General features: G+C 36.5%; 1 protein-coding gene across 1 annotated transcript in view; it reads right to left on the reverse strand.

The window, feature by feature from the left end:
• The window catches only part of LOC136029512 (lysosomal-trafficking regulator-like), a gene marked incomplete in the record, with an annotated part of 247,841 nt that overhangs the window by 113,694 nt on the left and 115,945 nt on the right, over positions 1–18,202 (reverse strand). Inside the window, 5 exon segments of the mRNA XM_065707957.1 lie at positions 4,038–4,355; positions 10,047–10,177; positions 13,118–13,379; positions 15,600–15,899; positions 17,884–18,057. Coding sequence (XP_065564029.1) covers positions 4,038–4,355; positions 10,047–10,177; positions 13,118–13,379; positions 15,600–15,899; positions 17,884–18,057 — 1,185 coding nt within the window.

Consider the following 18,202-nt stretch of genomic DNA (forward strand, 5'->3'; position numbering starts at 1 on the left):
AATAGTAAAACAGATATCTTCCCCATTCCTTTTAGTGGAGTGTGAGCTTTGGTCATACTTTGGTGGATGACATGCTGTTAAAACAATCCAGTATACTCTTCACCACATACTACCGGGCAAAGCTGTCTCACTCGAGATTTCCTCCCGAGCCTTTTGAATTAAATGGGATCTTACATACTTAATATTTGATGAAATTTAAAAGCCAAAATCTTAAAATCGTAAAATTTAAAAGCTCTTAATCGCATCAATCTTCTTTTCTTCCACAATTAGCAAGCATTTTAACCGCATGCGTTGGATATTTTTCAACACATGCGTCTTGCTAAAAACCGCAGGGATGAGCGGCAAGAGACGCATGCGCTCTTCCGCAAAACGCAATCCGCAGCGGTTTTTCGTAGATCTGTGCTCTGTGCGAATAGTAGGTCAAAGCGCACTGGTTCGGGAAGGTTCCAACACCGTAAGAGCAATAGGTTCAGTTGCTACTAGGATTCCCACCGGATCGGATCATAGCATGCGCTAAACATTTGGCACTACGCCGTGCGCGAGGGCGGAGTCATGAAGAGTGACTTTAGTTAATGTATTTCAAAAATCTGCATGGGACTATTCGCAACTGTTCGTTATACATATTTCTGCTGTGTTAATATGGGAAATACTACGTACAACATACCGATATTAAAGACACGCGTACTGAGGTAGACGCTAACAAATTCGAAGGTTTCCCCTTGTGATTTATGTGCGGTCATCGCAAACAATGGTTGAAGTAGAAATTTATATTGTTTGACTGTATATCCAAGTCAAACAAATACTGAATTCGAGCGTAACACGAAAAATGTGCACTCCTTTTCCGACTTTCTCCATTGTAATTAGGAATGTGAACTTCTTTTCCAGCCTTTTCCCCAGTAATTATCTACTTTAATTGCGTTGTTAAATGATTCAGCAGCAACTAGGCGTGTTCCATAGCACATATTGTCAGAAACATCTAAATTACACATTAGTATAATTATGCTAATTATACCAGGAAACCGAGCTTTGTGTGGTCTCTGACATTCGACACGCGGCAGGTGTATATATGATTGTCGAATTACGCATTAGCATAATTATCGTGTTACTCTTTAGTTTTAAGTCATGGAATAGTAAATCAGCATTTTCAATTGAATTATGAAATTCTGGCATGAATTCAATTTCTCCTTTCTCTTTATCCTTCACAGAATCACAGGTTTCGTAGGATTTCTATTCTCCTGGGAGATGATCCCCAGTCTTAGCATTAATTTTACTTACTTCTTTTTTGAGCGGCGCTAAAATAAAGCGTTCCTTCATTCCATAATTTTGATTTCTTTGCAAATATTGATTGATCATACCCGTTGTCCATGTCTCCAAACCGCAGATTTCGTTGAACATTATTTTCATGTGCGATTCGTTGTGATGCTAGTTGTCGCAAGTCTTCTAAACGCAATTTTGGTTGTGCATTTTCGTTGACCACGCTTGTTGTCGCATGTCTTCAAACCAATAATTTTGTTGTGCATTGTTGTCATTTGGGTTTCGTTGTGATTTTCACTATCGCTTGTCTTCTATCCGCAGATTTAGTTGTATATCATTTTCGTTTGCGATAAACGTTGTCACAAGTATTCTAAGCGCATATCTCATTGTACATTATTTTCGTTAACAATTCGATGTGATTCTTGCTCTTGCGTCTCGTCTAACCGCAGATTTCGTTGTATATCATCTGCATATGTGATTCGTTGTGATACTCGTATAAAACGTTTATTCATTCGATTGTAATTTTGATTACTTTGCAAATGCTTCCTATTTGGTTGATCATGTTCGTTGCCACATGTCTGACCGAAGATTTTGATGTGCATCATTTTCATTTGCGGTGTATTGTGATTCTCACTGTCATTTCTCTTCTAACCGCAGAATTTGTCGTCAATTATTTTCGTTGCAATTCGTTGTGATTTGCACTGTCACTTGTCTTCTAACCGTAGATTTCTTTGCGCATCAATTTCGTTTGGACTTCATTGTGATGCTCTTTGTCACAAGTCTTCTAAGAGTAAATTCGCTGTACATTACTTTCGGTGATCATGGTCGTTGTCGCATGTCTTCTAAACGTAGATTTTCTCGTGCATCATTTTTTCTACAATTCGTTGTGATTCTCGCTGTCACTTTTCATCTAGCTGCATAATTCGATGTGCATCATTTTCGTTTGCAATTCTATGTGAATCTCACTGTTACTTCTCTTCTAACCGCATATTCTGTTGTGCACCATTTTGTTCAGTGATTCATTGTAAAGCTCCTAAAATAACACGCTCCGTCATTCTATTGTAATTTTGAATACTTTACGATTGCTTCCTATTCAGTTGATCATGCTCGTTGTCACATGTCTTCTAATTGCAGATATTCTTATGCATCATTTCGTTTACGATTCATTGTGATTCTCACTGTAGCTTATCTTATAGCCAAAGATTTGGGTGTGCATCATTTTGTTTACAATTTGTTGTGATCCTCGTTTTTGCAAGTCTTCTAAGCCCAAATTTCGTTGTACATTACTTTTGTTTGCAATTCCTTGTGATTCTCGCTATTGCTTCTCTTCAAACCACAGACTTAGTTATTCATCATTTTTGTTCCATAGACTAACTTCGTCCCTGCTCGTCGTTGGACTAATAACACATCTTCGGCTTTATAATAAAAAAGTTGTTTTAGGATGACTATGCTAATTTGTGAAAAGAAAATAGAGACAATAAAGCGTGACTGATAACACTGTTCCAAAAAACAATGGACTTGTCGAACACAAAAACCTTATACCAGATTTATTTTTTTTTTTTTTATTTTTTTTTTTTATGCGACCATATAAGAATAACATTCTGATTGACGGAATATAAAATCTGCGACATAAAAACAAGCAATATAAATCAGAAAAACTAAATATTCTATAAAACTGTAAATATTAACTAGACAGGGATATGTGGTAGAAAATTTTACTAAAAAGAAAATACATTACACGATAAGTAGTTTCCTTCTGTCTTTTTCGGGAAAAAAGATAGGTAAAACATGAGGGGAAAAAAGCAAGGGAATTTTTCCGGCGCTTAAAAAAAATAAAGGAAATATATGCATAACATTTACTAAGCCATTCTTTGGGCAGGTTAAAATAGAATGGTGAAATGTCTAAAGTAAAAACTTCGAGGAAATCAAAACCTTGAAACTAAACAGCGGAAAAAAATCAAGCGTGAATAGAAGTAAATACAAAACCAACAAAATAAAACCCAACAAGCCGAATTAATACAAAACTAAGAAAAATAAAAAAGACCTCTTCCAGCAAACAAATAGAGAAGACAAAACGAAAAACATGTCGAAATCAATTTTCTTGCTAAGCTAAGCTTATGCATGGAAAAAAATGCAACCGATTAGACAAATTGAGATACATTTATCAAGTATATAATTTACTACATAACATTTGAATTCCGTGGCTAATAAACAGAGGACTATATAATAAATCAAAATTCTCAATTCATCTTGGCTTAAGACAAGGTTCAAGGTAAATTTGTATAATCTCTAATTAAATCTAATTAAATTCAAATTAACGTCTCTAATATATTGTAACATCTTTGCTTAGTATCGTATAACATTTTTCTTTGAACTTACATGAACTGTTAATCTCATTAGTTTTTCAGCTAGACATTATAAACTGAAAAGACATTTCTGCTTCTCAAAAACTTCAGATGGCGGAAGGGTTGACCAGATATAGCATGCTTCAAGTCAAAAACACCCTTATTTTGTAGCAACTCATAACCTTGAAATTTTGTACATCCCGTATGATACACAGAATCGAATCATAAGCGGGAGGAAGATCAAAAAAATTTTTCGAGGAAGAGGGGTGAAGGAGGTTTCTAAATATAAAAGCATCTGCCAAGGAAATGCTGCTATCCTTGTAGAAGATCAAATATTTGATTACACCAGCGTAAACACATAACAAACTTTACGGCCTAAGATCCAAATTAATATTCAAAACACAAACAAAACTCCCTAACTTCAAAAAAGAAAGATACCTCAGAGGTAACAATTATTTCTGGCTGAGAGGTGCCTTCAGAGCTCGAGCTTTCAAGATGTTTCACCGTGACATGTTCCCAGTCATCCAAGAGAACTGCCTCTTCGCCCTTTTCAAGAAATCCTTCAGCTTCCATTGACATTTCATGATTGAAAGCACTATAACCACCTGGATCGACCCTTATGGTGGAGTTCATTTCAGTCGATGGCTTTGATATGCTTATTGCTTCTTGTGGCTGGGAAGAAGACCTAGGAACGGTCCGCGATGTTGAGGAGAAACTGGAGTTTTGTGTAGACTGATTATCGACATTCCACTTAACCTAAAAAGAGCAGAACAAATACCATTATGTTAGATTCCGGCACTACGGATTCAAAGAACAACAGAAACTATATATCTACCAAAAATCTACACCTCTATCCAAAAGTCAAACAATATTTTGGGCTACACCTCTTGTATATTTGTTATTCTGCTTTCTATCGTTAACTAACTGACTTTACAGCAGAAAGCAAACAGATATTACCTCTCACTACTAGGAAACAAGTTTCTAAAGACTTTCCCACGGCAAGTCATTAAGTAAGGTTGTGCAAATATTCAAAAAAAATTTGAGGGGAAGGGGGGGGAATCATATTCTAAGCAGCAGCTCCCTTGAAAAAATCGTGGTTGAAACCTAAGCCGTTAAGTAGCAGTTATGTCAACTATGTCTGGCTTACTGTTTGTTAAGCTCTGTTTTTCTAAGTATAGATCTTTATTTTCTTCGAAGCAATGGCCGATGAAAATTACCCTATTTCAGTTCAGCCTCATACTACCCCTCCCCCGTATTTGTTAAGACAATTAGTTACATAACTTTGGTCGTTCATTCGCATGACAGATGATTAATTTCACATTTATATCTTTAAAATCCGAACTTTCTTTAATGAATGTCTTCCTCACGTTTTTTGTACAAGATTCATTCTCAAAATTGCATACTGTCAAATGATGCTGAAGAAAGAGGGGACAGGAGGAGATCTTAACTAAACGAATCCACAAGTGGCGTTGATATGTTTAAGGCTCTTTTGTCACATAAAACTGGTCATCAGCGAGAGGCTTTAGGGAATTCTTAGGAAGTTGGAAAAGTCCATTGGGTCGACCAGGCACTGGTGATATTTCCTTGGCTATTTCTTTTCATCTTCTATTGTCATTATTACTTCCGTCAGGCTCTAACAGTATGACCGGGTTAGAGTTAATCAATTTCGGAGAGTTTACCAATTTGGCCGCGTCTTCCGTAAAGAAACAGTCATTGTTACTACTCTTTGCTTTAAGTGTTTTAATACTAAGCAATAAAGCAAACGAAAACAACAAAACACCCTAATTTAGGATAATATTTTCCCCTAAGTGGGTCCATCTCCATCACATTTCGCCTTGCCACGAAACTTGTCACTATCACTTGTTTTTGAAAAGCTTAAATTTCTTGGAAAAGTTCGAAACTTAGAAGTACAATTGGAAAGAAAAAAAATGAATAGATTAAATGTGGTAAAAATAAATATCGTCAAATAAACAAAATGGGTGATTTGAATTTAAATTAGTGTATACGACCCGTTTTCGACAGAAAGACGTTTTTTTTGCATATAAAATTTTCCTACTGCGGATTATATTGATCCTTGAATTAAATGAAAATTACCAACAAGCTTTAACCTCAAATAACAACTTTCTATTGGATGTTATATAATGAACAAAAGACAAAATGCCCAATTTAGTAAAGCGAATACCACCTACGATGGTAAAAAACGGTCCTACCCTGAATAAGTGAAGTGAGGTATCCCAGCCAGCCTACGAGCCCCGCCTGCCAAGCAGTCTAGGGTCAAAAAGCTTCACTATACACTTATTTTTTTTTGCAATTTATTACATCATGCAGGGTTCGGACAGGTCGGTTCGTTTCAAATTATAGGCCCTGTCCTATTTATATCAGATTTCCCGAGTCCAAAGATAGGCCAAACATAGGATTCGGAAGTCTTTGGGATCAGATTGGTGGTAGATGGCGTGGGATGCCTGGTCACGTAAATTCGTTACTTCCCGAGTTTCAGCATTTTTATTTTAAATCAGATACACATACTGTGCCAACGATTGACTGATACAGGTAAAATACCTCGAATCACTCTTCCTGCTTCTAGGGTATCAATTTCGATATGAGGTCAGTTTGTCTCTTTGCAAGAGACTGCTCCATTCTCACACATTCCACGATCTGCTCTCTTTCACTCGTTCTGGACTTCACAGCACCTTCGAGCAAAGAAACAGCTAGGGCAATGTCTATGGAACTCTTGGACCCGGCAGCCTTCTTCATTCTATCGGTCACTTCTTGAAGTAGAGCATCTGCTACTGTTCTCTTTTCTCTTTGTTCTGATGCTCTAAGTTTTTCTTTTCGCTTTCCAGGTCTTCTATTTCTTTCTTTTTGTCGTGGACCTCCTGCAACTTCCACTTGTTGTCCTCTTCAAAAGCTCCTTTCTCCTTCTCGGATAGCTCTTCTTTTTTCTTTTCATGCAGATATTGTTGATACCGAGACCGTGCAGAACGTGCAAGATTCAACAGTTCTTTTGTAATAACAAACCGTTCTGGTTTTCCTCCATAAAGTCTCAACGTGTCAAATACCATGAGTCTCGCATCCAGAACGCATTCAGACATTAATGCCTGGTCTTCACCGAGAATCCTACCAGAACGCGAGAACCCACGCTCAACATCTGCGCTGCCAGGCGATAACGTCAGCATTGCTTTGATAAGCTTGGTAAGTTCCGGGTACTTGTTGTTTCCGCGCTCATTCACCAGCCCAAAGTAATGGCTCCAAAAATGATCGATCCGAGTAATGCCCTCACGGGGTCCATTTTCCGTTCGCAAAAGCAGCCACTCAGCCTGGGCGTCTGAGCTTGCTCCAATCGCAATCTCGCGTGCCACAGCCGCTATGTCTGCAATGCTTCTTGAATCCTTCATGTTGATCGGACTCAAAAAGCGTAAAGCCTCTAGAAAACCATCCTTTTCCAGAGCACATTTGTTCAAAATATGGCGAATGCCCGCAATAAAATGTTTTCACACATTGACATAGAAAATGGCCTTGTTTTTCAGTGTTGCTTTCTCACGGAAAGCTCGTTCCACATTTTTTGAAACTATGGGCTTTTCTGCAAATTTTTCAGCAAGGTTCAACATTTCCGGCGAGAAATTTTCAATCTCGGTCACGAAATCTGGAGTAAAGACCCGCCCGCAAACCGTCACAACTAGTCTTTTGATCTCTGAGTTCAGAACATGAATGAGAGGCTCTTCTTTCTGGAACAGTTGGGTGAAACTTATGAACAGTTCGGCTGAGGCTAGAACAAACTCGAGTTGGGCCTTCATCGTCGCACTTCTGATATAAGCCACAATCTTCAGAAATTTGGGAGTGGACAGAAGTTTCTTCAGTTTTTTCTTCGAACACCTGAAGACCTTTCAAGCAAGCGTTATGGATTATATGGATGTTTCAAGTACCAATATTCAACATTCCCTTTCCCGTCACATTCTTTTTTTGGCATTGAAATTTTTCCAAACGCTTTTGTTGACGTTTGGTCCATCACTTCCAAGCGTGATCAGTTTTTCAAGTGGCAGCTGATTCTGCTCATTGGCTGACATAATCTTCCTACACAGATCATCACTTGTCGCGTGGCCCATATAACTTGTGCATAAAAGTCTGCTCTGGATTTCGTTTCCATATGAGGACCAATATCGAACACGTATCTGTAACTCTTTCATACCAGCGTTGTTGGTTGTCTCGTCAAATTCTAGCACAAGATATGACTTAATGTCCTTCACAAGCATTTGCTTGCAGTAAGGATGCAACGCATCGGCGATCGGATACATGAGTTTCTTCGCACATAGGGGCATTTCGTCGGAAATCTTACCGGGGAACATCGCATGGAAGGTTGTGACAATACGGTCTGAAGAGTTAGCAGACATGGAACTCTGTACCGTCTGAAGCGCCCATATTAACTCAGCTTTATAAGCGGTATCACGCTCACACAACATGTTTGTACCAACTAACGGTTTATCCTTGGTTGTTTCGTCAACTCGAGACTGTCCATTCAGGTGAAGCTACAGTGAATGTAGTTAAGCAGTAACTGCGGCTTTGTGTTCTGCAGATCGCACATGTTGGTTTACCCCTGAGCAACCCCAGCTGGCAACCAAAATTTTTCAAGCAGAGTTTGCAAAAGAACGAGTACTGGTCGTTCCCAGTCTTACACCATTCGCCAATCTTTCTACCGCTGCAATCCGTCTTAGCAAGCCATGAAATATTAAACTTGGTAGGCCCCATACTTAATTACCAAGCATCACCTACAAAATAGCATTCCAAGACTAAAAGACCATAAAAAGAAAAAATATGGATATGTCCAAAACTGGGCCGTATTCGCATCAGCCTTTTAAATAGCGTTCAGGCAGGAAACGCATAAGTCGCAAGAACTCTAGTCTCATTAAGCAGATACTGCTAGCCTGTATACTGATCTTTGCTCATTTCACCTACCAAAATACCAAAAAAGCATCACCTACAAAATAGCATCCCAAGACTAAAAGACCATAAAAAGAAAAAATATGGATATGTCCAAAACTGGGCCGTATTCGCATCAGCCTTTTAAATAGCGTTCAGGCAGGAAACACATAAGTCGCAAGAACTCTAGTCTCATTAAGCAGATACTGCTAGCCTGTATACTGATCTTTGCTCATTTCGGACAGGCCCAACATGACAAAAAAATAAAACATAGGCTACTAAGTCAACACAACAGCATAGCCCCGGCAGAAGCAGCTTACTAAGCCCAGTTCAAAACATTAGTTAAGTTGAAACAGCTCAACAGCTGTAGTTAATTATCGATCTACACCGAAAGACTGCACAGTCTACAACAGAGTCAAAAGCAAAAAGAAAAGCACATCTTGGCTTACTTAAAGAGAAGTGAAAATTGCAAATCATGAGCAATGTTCTTAGTGCTCTTTAGCCAAAAATATAGGAATAATAGGATTTTAGCCAAAATATAGGCATTTTATAGGAGTGCATTGGAATATAGGAATTTATTGGACTTTATAGGCGAGTCCGAACGCTGATCATGTAAGGTAATCTTTAAGCTAGTGGTACTAAAACATTTTATCTCAATAGTGGCCGGCAATGCCAATTTTATTCGACGGAAACACAAATTAGTAAACACGGCCAGTAAAATGAATTTATAACAGAATATTTATCAATTTCGAGCCCATTGCTTTCAAGAATTAAACTGAACACCGCGCAGAACGGTATGTATGCGCGGTATATTTGTGCAGAACGGTATATATGTGCGGTATATTTGCGCAGAACAGTATATATGCTAGCAACAGATTTTAATGCAGTGCTGTTTCATTTGAACCAATTGCTCTTCCCGTTGTTGCTGCAGCTGACGAATCAATTCATTTTAAAAAAGTTCCACGGATACGCGATTGTCATGGATATAACCCAAAAGGAAATGTACGGTATCTCTAGTTACTAAATATGGTAGTTACTAATGCCTAGGTTTATTCCAATTTTAATTTTGATATATATTCCATTAGTCACTAAGACTAGTTCGTTTTCGTGGTTGCAACTTAACAATAAGATTTTACTACCCCTTCTACCTGGATACGACCTGGATACCATTTAGTCCGTAATAAGCAACGCTTACTGGAAGCTCAGCCTTCAGTATCTTATCACGAAAACTTTAGCTGCAATAAAATGAACATTTGTCTAATACATAAAAATAGATTATACTAAGTTGTGGTAAATTCTTGCACATTAAACTGTTTTTGTAACAAAGGTACAACCACGTGAAAATAGATACGGAAACCAAAAGATGTATATCTGGCAAGGATAACGGAGCCCAGTATACGAAATATACACAGAGGCATCCAACCTTAGAACAAATAGTACAATTTGAAATAAAACCTGCCATAAGAGAGATTCGAGCCCGTAGTTCCCTATTAACCTCACAGCTACTTCACCTGTGTAAAAAATCCACCTTACCTGTAAATTGGACAGGGCCTTACTAAGTGTCTGAGGATCAACAGGATGTGTGAAGTTCTTTCTACTGCTGTCTTGCTCAGCAACTTCAATTTCAGCATGGCTGCTTGCACGGTCCGATTTAGATTGCCCTTCTAGAGTATATACAGTTTTACTTTTCAAAAACGAAAGAAGGTGAGAAAGAAAGAGAGAGTGTATGATAGAGAGAGAGAGAGAGAAAGAGAGAAAGAAAGAGCAAGAGAGAAAGAAACAGAGAGAGAGTTCAACAACGCTGTCAGATATCACACAGAATTTGGTTGTAGACCGTTGCAATATGTCATACACTCGTAATTTTCACAGGAAATTTCTCACCACCAACAGATCCTAACTCGAGGGCCAAAGATTTAAAATTAACCAGGCAAAGTGTGAATGGAACTCCAACCTTCCCAAAATATCCTGTCAAATAAGTTGTTGAGCTTATTTTCTTAGGTATTTTCATCTTCTTTGGTATTGATTTCCACGCTTTGTAAAACCTTCATTGCCCTTTCCTTAACAAGTATTACTTTCTGTGGCTGCATTATAGCATAATGTTTAGTATTTATGTATCATAGTTGTAGCAGTAGCTACAACCTAGCAAAGAGCAAAGAACGACCCATAGCAATGAAAATTAAAAAGAGTTTTCTTAAAGGACTGTAGATTGACAAACGTTTCGCAATTGACATTTACTTGGAAATAGTATAATTTTTTCAGATTCAATTAAATATTAGTTTACAATTTCGAAAATGATCTACAAGAATTTTGAAAAGGAACGTGAAACCTCTCAAATATGACTACAAACTGAAAAAAGAAGTACACCAATGAAATCACCATAACCGCTAACCTTGAAGCATGGGCTTAAAGTTCCCCACATTGATCAACAACTAAAAATCACTTTTTGGCGCCGGTCATGCTAGAGTGTCTCTTCTTTTCTTAACAGGGCTGTTGTATTGAACTTATTATTGTAGAATGTCGGGGAAAGACGCATTTGAACCTAAGTAAAAATATATGCTCTCTCTAAGCTAACCAAGTAAATTGGGCCACAACTAAGTTCCATTGTCTCCTATTTTATACCATAAAACATCAATTTTAGTCAAAACAGAGCCAAAAACCAAGGAGTGTAAAATCTGAGGTATTCCAATAAATTGTCCTTTATTGGTGGTTTACATACCCACTCTCCTTATCTTGAAAATCAAAGATTATTGAATTTCGGCGCAGATAGTTTCTCCTTTTTCTATTCTTTTTTTAGTTTTCTTCATTTCATAGTTACAGCTGCAACCTAGGAAAGAAGAAGCCGAGGGTCTTTGTAACCGAAAATTAAAACCTTTTTCAACGAAACAGTCTCGTGATGAAAATTTTACAATTAATGTGAATTGGGCATTAATAATTGTTATTATATTTGTCAACTAAACCTAAATTGACATTGCAAAAAACTTATAACTGGAGGTTTGCCAATCAAACACATATTGGAAAAAAAACATTTCCTTTATTATATTCATGTGATCAAAGTAGGTATTACTCTAGTAATTTATACTTTGCCGCTTCTCAGAAAGACTCCTGTGATAAAACGCACCTTTATACCAGAATCCTTACGTGTTAATCTTCAGAAATCTTGTAAATAACTGCAATCGGTGCATAATATTCCTTCGAGAGTTTGAACTTGGGTCAGAAATAAGAGATGTACCTTAATGCTACGTTTTAACAATAATTCATATTGACTTTGTTGTATCATTACCTAATTTCTATAAAGAACATTTTATCGGGTTTAACATGCGTTGAACAAAAGTGAGCTAAAATTGCCAAAAAAAGTAGCAATTCTCGGAGAAGTAAAATAAAACTAGTTCAAATAACCCGTCCCGGAAGAATTCCCTATGGATAATTTCAAGCTATGATTTGAATTTCTGAAGTTAGCGAGCAGTCCGAACCCTGAATCCCAAATTTTAACATCAGATTTTGCAAACCTAGTGACTTTTGCCTATGCTATGGATAATTCCAAGCTATGATTTGAATTTCTGAAGTTAATGAGCAGTCCGAACCCTAAACCACAAATGTTCACTAAAAATTTCGTAAAACTAGTGACTTTGCCTATACTACGGATAATTTCAAGTTATGATTTGAATTTCTGAAGGTAGTGAGCAGTCGGAACCCAGAACCACTAAAGTTCACTCCAGATTTTGTAAATCTAGTGACTTTTGCCTATACTAAGGATAATTCCAAGCTATGATTTGAATTTCTGAAGTTAGTGAGCAGTTCGAACCCTGAATCACAAATGTTAACATCAGATTTTGTAAACCTTGTGACTTTTGTCTATACTATGGGTAATTTCAAGCTATGATTTGAATTTCAGAAGTTAATGAGCAGTCTGAATCCTGAACCATAAATATTCACTTCAGATTTTGTTACAACATAATTATCAAATATCCATTTTTTATCAAAAAGAAAGCCATTCATTAAAATGGGTTCATTTTGCAAGGCCACGCCAAACTAAACAAAAACCATATCAAAACGTCCTAAATTGCTTTGTTTTCTACTGAAATAAAAACCATAAGTCACTTTATCTTTCTTCTGTACTAAAATTCATATATTATTTGTGCTTTCAGCAAAGCACTAGATATCCGTAATTTTTAAAATGCAAGGAATTATCACAAGTCATTTTATGCGTGCTAGCTTCATAAATATACGTTGCGTAGACTATGGAAGGGATATTTTTCGTTCGTTTAAAAGTTTCAATTTCGTTCTTTACTTCCACCAGACTGTTTCTTTTTATGTTATTACAGTATCAACAGAATTAATTACATTCAAATTACAGTAGTTACATAAAAAGCTGTAAATGTCTTCCAGTACATAGGTTTTTTTTTTTTTGCAGTGGTGGTAATGTTGTCCGTGTGTATGCTTAGAGATTCAAGGGATTGAGAAATTCGAATTGCGGTCAATGTGATTAATCTCATAGGTTCAATTTTATTTTTGGTATTATTTGCTGATGTTCGACGAACAGGGCGATTCTCTTTCTGATCACCCTTGCACAGTAAAAAAAAAGTTGTTATATTATTCCAGCTTACCTTTTCCTGTTCTTGATACAGCACTTTTGAGCCCAGAGGAGAAAAAGTTCCCAGTGTCAGATGGTGGCAAAACAAAAAAGAATTTGGACGGTGTTTGGTTGATGAAAGTCTGAGAGGAAGGATGTGCCAATATTATAAAATCCCGTATACAAATCAAATCATCCACCTTTGGAGGCATCACACATACATTGCGAATAATTTCTAGAATTGTGTCACATATCTCAGGGCAAATGTCAAGCTTAAAGCTGACTAGCGTTGTTTCCTAAAAAGAAAAACATGAAGTAGATTATAACTTAGGGGTAGTTGTGATAATAATTTGTCAGATCATAACGAGACGCAGCAAAATGTCTGTTAAGGAGAGGATGAATATCCGAATGATTTTCGGTGAGAGAAAACTGAGGTTTCATTCCTAAAAAGTTTTTTTTTTTTTTTTTTTTTAGATAAAGGGGGTATGCACCTTCTCAATACTAACATTTTCCGAGCTCCACTCTTTTCTCCCTTTCATAAACTTTCTATCTCTTATAAATTGTGCATTATGACCTCTTCTCACCCGGTGGAAGACATCCTGCTTTTCGTTTGACCTCAGCAGGGCTAGTAAAAAGAGCAAAGTTTTTCAACTTATCATCCTTCCTCTGTAAAATGTAGTTTAACCACAACCGTACTTTCGTAAAGGGGCGTAGCTCCCGCATTTTTATGGGGGGAGGGGGCAAGAGGGGTCAACACCCGAAGAATCAAGGGGGATGGGCTATTTAATATTTTTCTCTCCAAATTATTGGGGGGCAACTTCCCCCCCCCCAGACAACGCCACTATTTTCATAGCAGCTATAGAGACTGAGATCAAACCGTATTCTTTATGAAACCTATTGTTTGTTAGGAAATCGTTGAAACATGTAGCTAAAACTATCCTTAACACTGAGTGTGAAAAATACCTACTACATAATTGCCTACTTTTCGAAGGACCAATATTTCAGAGTCGTGTAAGTCAACTTTCATTAACATCAGAATTCTAGCATTCTGAACTAGTTCTAAAACTTATCTTTCCTTTCTTCCAAACTTGTCTTAATAGCAAAAAGAACAACATGTTCTTAGGCTATTCTATGCTGTAGATTTTCATTGCATCCAGCCTCCTTACTAATAAGGTAATTAAGAGATTGTCAGTCGTATAGAAGATCAAAAATGATTATTCTAAGCGAGAAAACCCCCTTCTTTTCCTAGAATCGCATACTTTTTCACTTAAAACTTTATCTACAACATCTCTCAGTCTAGTAAGCATAATCATTCTAAAAATTCGCTTTCTTACAAAATAAGGCCAATGCCTTCTATAAAACCTTGCCTTGTACTCTCGTAAGATCTATAACACATAAACTTCTTATACAAAACCTTTCTATCTTTAACTGAACTTGAGCCTTCTCCAATATTATTTCTAGTAATTTCTTCCTTCCTAAAATATCATCTGTAACTCTCCAATTTAATTTCCAACTCTTTTAAGAGCATTCGTCTCAAATTCCCATCCTAATAACTACAAAAACGTAACTATCTGGAGAACAAATTACCCTTCTAAATTCACCTTCAAAATAACTCTGGATAATGCTATTTTATAAGTCTAGACTGCTTTCATTCCCCCTATCAAGTCAGTCTCAGATAGGGTAGCTTCAATCCCTATTCATACGAAACAGGGTATGGAAGTCTCCAAATGAGACTTCAATGCCAAATGCCCATGTGTGGTCATGTCTATTTGTTTTTACAACTATGAGTAAAATTCATTGGAGTCACTACTTCATTGAAGTACAGGAGCACAAACCACTATGAGTGATTCTTCCAACGTATTAGTCATAAAATATGCAGTATTACGTAATTAACATCTTCCTAAATCAAATATGATTTATAAGCTTTCTTATTTATTTTGACTTGGAGTTAATATGACCAAATCGCAGTGTGGAAGAATGTAAGCAGAACAGACAAATTTTTGAATTTCGCTTTGTATCTAAAAACAGGTTCAAAATATACCACTTTCATTAAGTTAATTTTTATATTAAGGATATTTTTATTTTATATTGAGGTTATGCGGAAAAAAAAAGTTTGCCTTTTTCGTTTTTGTTTCGGCTTTTCTTACTCTAAGATTTGTAACCTCTTTTTCTTCTTAGTCATATTAGATGCGAAACATGCGTTTATCAGGCAGCCAAGAATTATTGATTCATTTTCATTTTTAATCGTTTTCTTCATTACATCTGAATGATAGACCCACTCAAGTTGTTGCATGATTTAAACGAGGCTCTAAATATACCACAATCGTCATTACATGACACATATTTTTATCAGATCAAAATAAAGAGAAAATACTGGAAGATTTACTGAAATGTCGAAAATATTGTCCAAGAGATTTCTTTTTTTAGTTCACGTCCATAGTCAAAAATTAATTTACATTTTCTTTGTTACATTTTTACAAAAAAAAACATAGATTTTAAGACAAAATGAGGATTACCTTGATTAATGTCAAAAGCAGCTCCAATATTCTAATCTTGTTCAGCATATAGCAATTAAATTCCGAGTATTTCGTCTCCTCTTTGACAGACTGAAGCAGAACTGATAATAAAAAGGCCAGCGGGGAATCAGGACTTGCCAAAGTTTCGCCTTTTCCAATCCAAAGCTCCCATAACGTGAGAGTGAATGCCAACAAATTGAAATTGGTCAGAACAGTTCCGTTTTTCTTAATTAACTTAAATTCATTCTGGAGCGGGTTGTGTAAAAATAATGGTGTTTCAGAGCACAAATCGAGAAAAACCTAAAAGATAAATAGTTATCAGACTTTCACTCTAACTCTCTTTCCTTCTATCTTCTTTTTAAACTTTTATTTTTCACTTTTTCATTAATTTCTCTCTCATTTACCCTTTCCTTCTCTAACAATTTTGTCCATCACTTGAAGATTCAATAATGGAACAGAACTATGGATTTGACGTCAGATTATTTTTTTTTGTAATTTGGTGAAGTGAGATTAGACTTGTAACGTTTTCTTAGTATTTCAACCTGTTAGTGTTTAACCAAAATAGATAATTCATTTGAAGTACAGAAGAACTCATTTATGTAAGTATGTTGTTGTTGTTTGGGTTTTGACGCGTTCGACCAATAGATCATATGCATTTGTATCATTTGATTTTCTCTGTGCCTTATGTAATCACTAGTTTACTTGGGTGTCACTTCAGTCAATATTCATGGAATTCGTCTAAGTATTACTTATCTTGGTATTGATAGGGGGTTATTCATCTGCAGCAATTGCCTACGCTGTAAAACAAGAATCAAAATAATATGTTTACGCTTTGTCAAAATGCAGTTGCAATTCATATACAACACATTTATAATAGGTATTACATTTGTGCTTAATAACCTGTCACACGATCCTAGATTTAAAAATATAAACAGATAAAGTACAAGTAGATAAAATAACTATAAAACAAAAATTTATCGGGGGTGAACCAAATACAAGTAAATAAAAAAAACTAAGATAAAAATATATGGAGTTAAGAAAAAAAAGTTTTATAGGGAGTGAACCAAACCAGTAGTCTGAAAAAATCTTCCTAAGAAGCTTATGCTTGGTCTTCTAGTCCAAGATGGTAAGGAGTGATGACCCAGGCACGCAGGGATTGTAAAACGACTTCTCGCCCTAATTCCTTAATATTTCTCTCTCCTTGTCATACTTTCTGCAGTTAAAGATGGGGTGGCGTATGTCTTAATACACTCCACAGGTGTCACAATTGGGGGTTGGGGCCATTTTCTATTGGAAAAGGGTTGATTTTGTTGTTTTATGGCTGCATCTAAGACGAAATAGGCTTATTGAAAGGATACGGGATGGGATGGGAGGTACATTTCTTTTGAAGGCTGCTTATAATTATAGTGATATAAGAGAAGAATGGAACCAAGCCTCTTCTTCCTCCAAAATTTTCGAATTGATTAAAGACAGGAATGCGGGACCAGTAATAGGGCTGTAAGGGATCAGATCCAGTTGGGACGCTTGTTTTGCAACCATGTACACTTGTTCATTTCCTGCTATCCCACAGTATACAGGAACTCATATAAATAAAATTAATACACCCTTTCTTTATAATTGTGTAAGAAAGTTTTCAATCTGGATGGTAATATTTCTTGCTCGGCGTTCCTAGTGTGAAAGGTAATCCAGAGCTGACAGTGAATCAGTGCACACAATGTACTTCTGATATCTGATGTCTGTTTGACTCGATATGGCTTGAAGAGCAAACTTGATTGCCATAAGCTCAGCAGGAAAATTGTCAGTTTACGGGGTAACCTGACTGTGTGTGTTAGTGAAGAATCTTCGTGAGCTATTAGGTAGTCCATAAAACATTGACAAAAACGTTGCTACTGTTGATTTTGCGTATGGACTTTTCCCATCAATTTCTCTGGGCAAGTCCCAGGGGTCAGCTCAATAGTTCCAAAGAAAGAATAAAACAGACTTAGAAGAGAGAAGGTAAAACTTCTGACTAATAAGCAATCCCCCCCTTACAAGTCTATAATAGGCCTACATGCGGTATAATTTGCATCATATGTGCACACAAAGGAGATAGGACGAAACCATTTGATGATAAAATATTACCAGTAGAATAGAAGGAGGAGAAACAAAATTTAACTGTATAAATCAAACTTTCAAATACGGAAAAGGGGAGGCTTGATTAGACAACCCCCTAAGACAATTTAAAAACGTGAGACAGTGTAATTTTTCTTACGTTTAACTTGTTTTATCGTTCATAATAGCTTACCTTTAGTGTATGAAAACCAGATTTGAATTTATCGGACATCAAAAGGTGTTGTAGCATGACTCTACCATCTAAGGACACAAACTCCAACTGAAGACAGGAACTGCTTCTCATATAATTTAATAGCAAACTAAGAACTGACGCGTGGAGGACTTCATCATCACCCTTTTCTACTACCTGTAAGAAGCAACTTCAAAAATGTAAATTTATCACGATAAAAAAATATCAAACATAGAACAATGTTCTTAATCTAAATAATGGTTTAATAATAGTGACTTCTAACTCCTCGTGAAACAAAAGAAGTGCGGTAACAAAAACACAG

Source organism: Artemia franciscana, chromosome 7, assembly GCF_032884065.1.
Source record: "Artemia franciscana chromosome 7, ASM3288406v1, whole genome shotgun sequence".
NCBI classification, from domain to species: Eukaryota; Metazoa; Arthropoda; class Branchiopoda; order Anostraca; family Artemiidae; genus Artemia; species Artemia franciscana.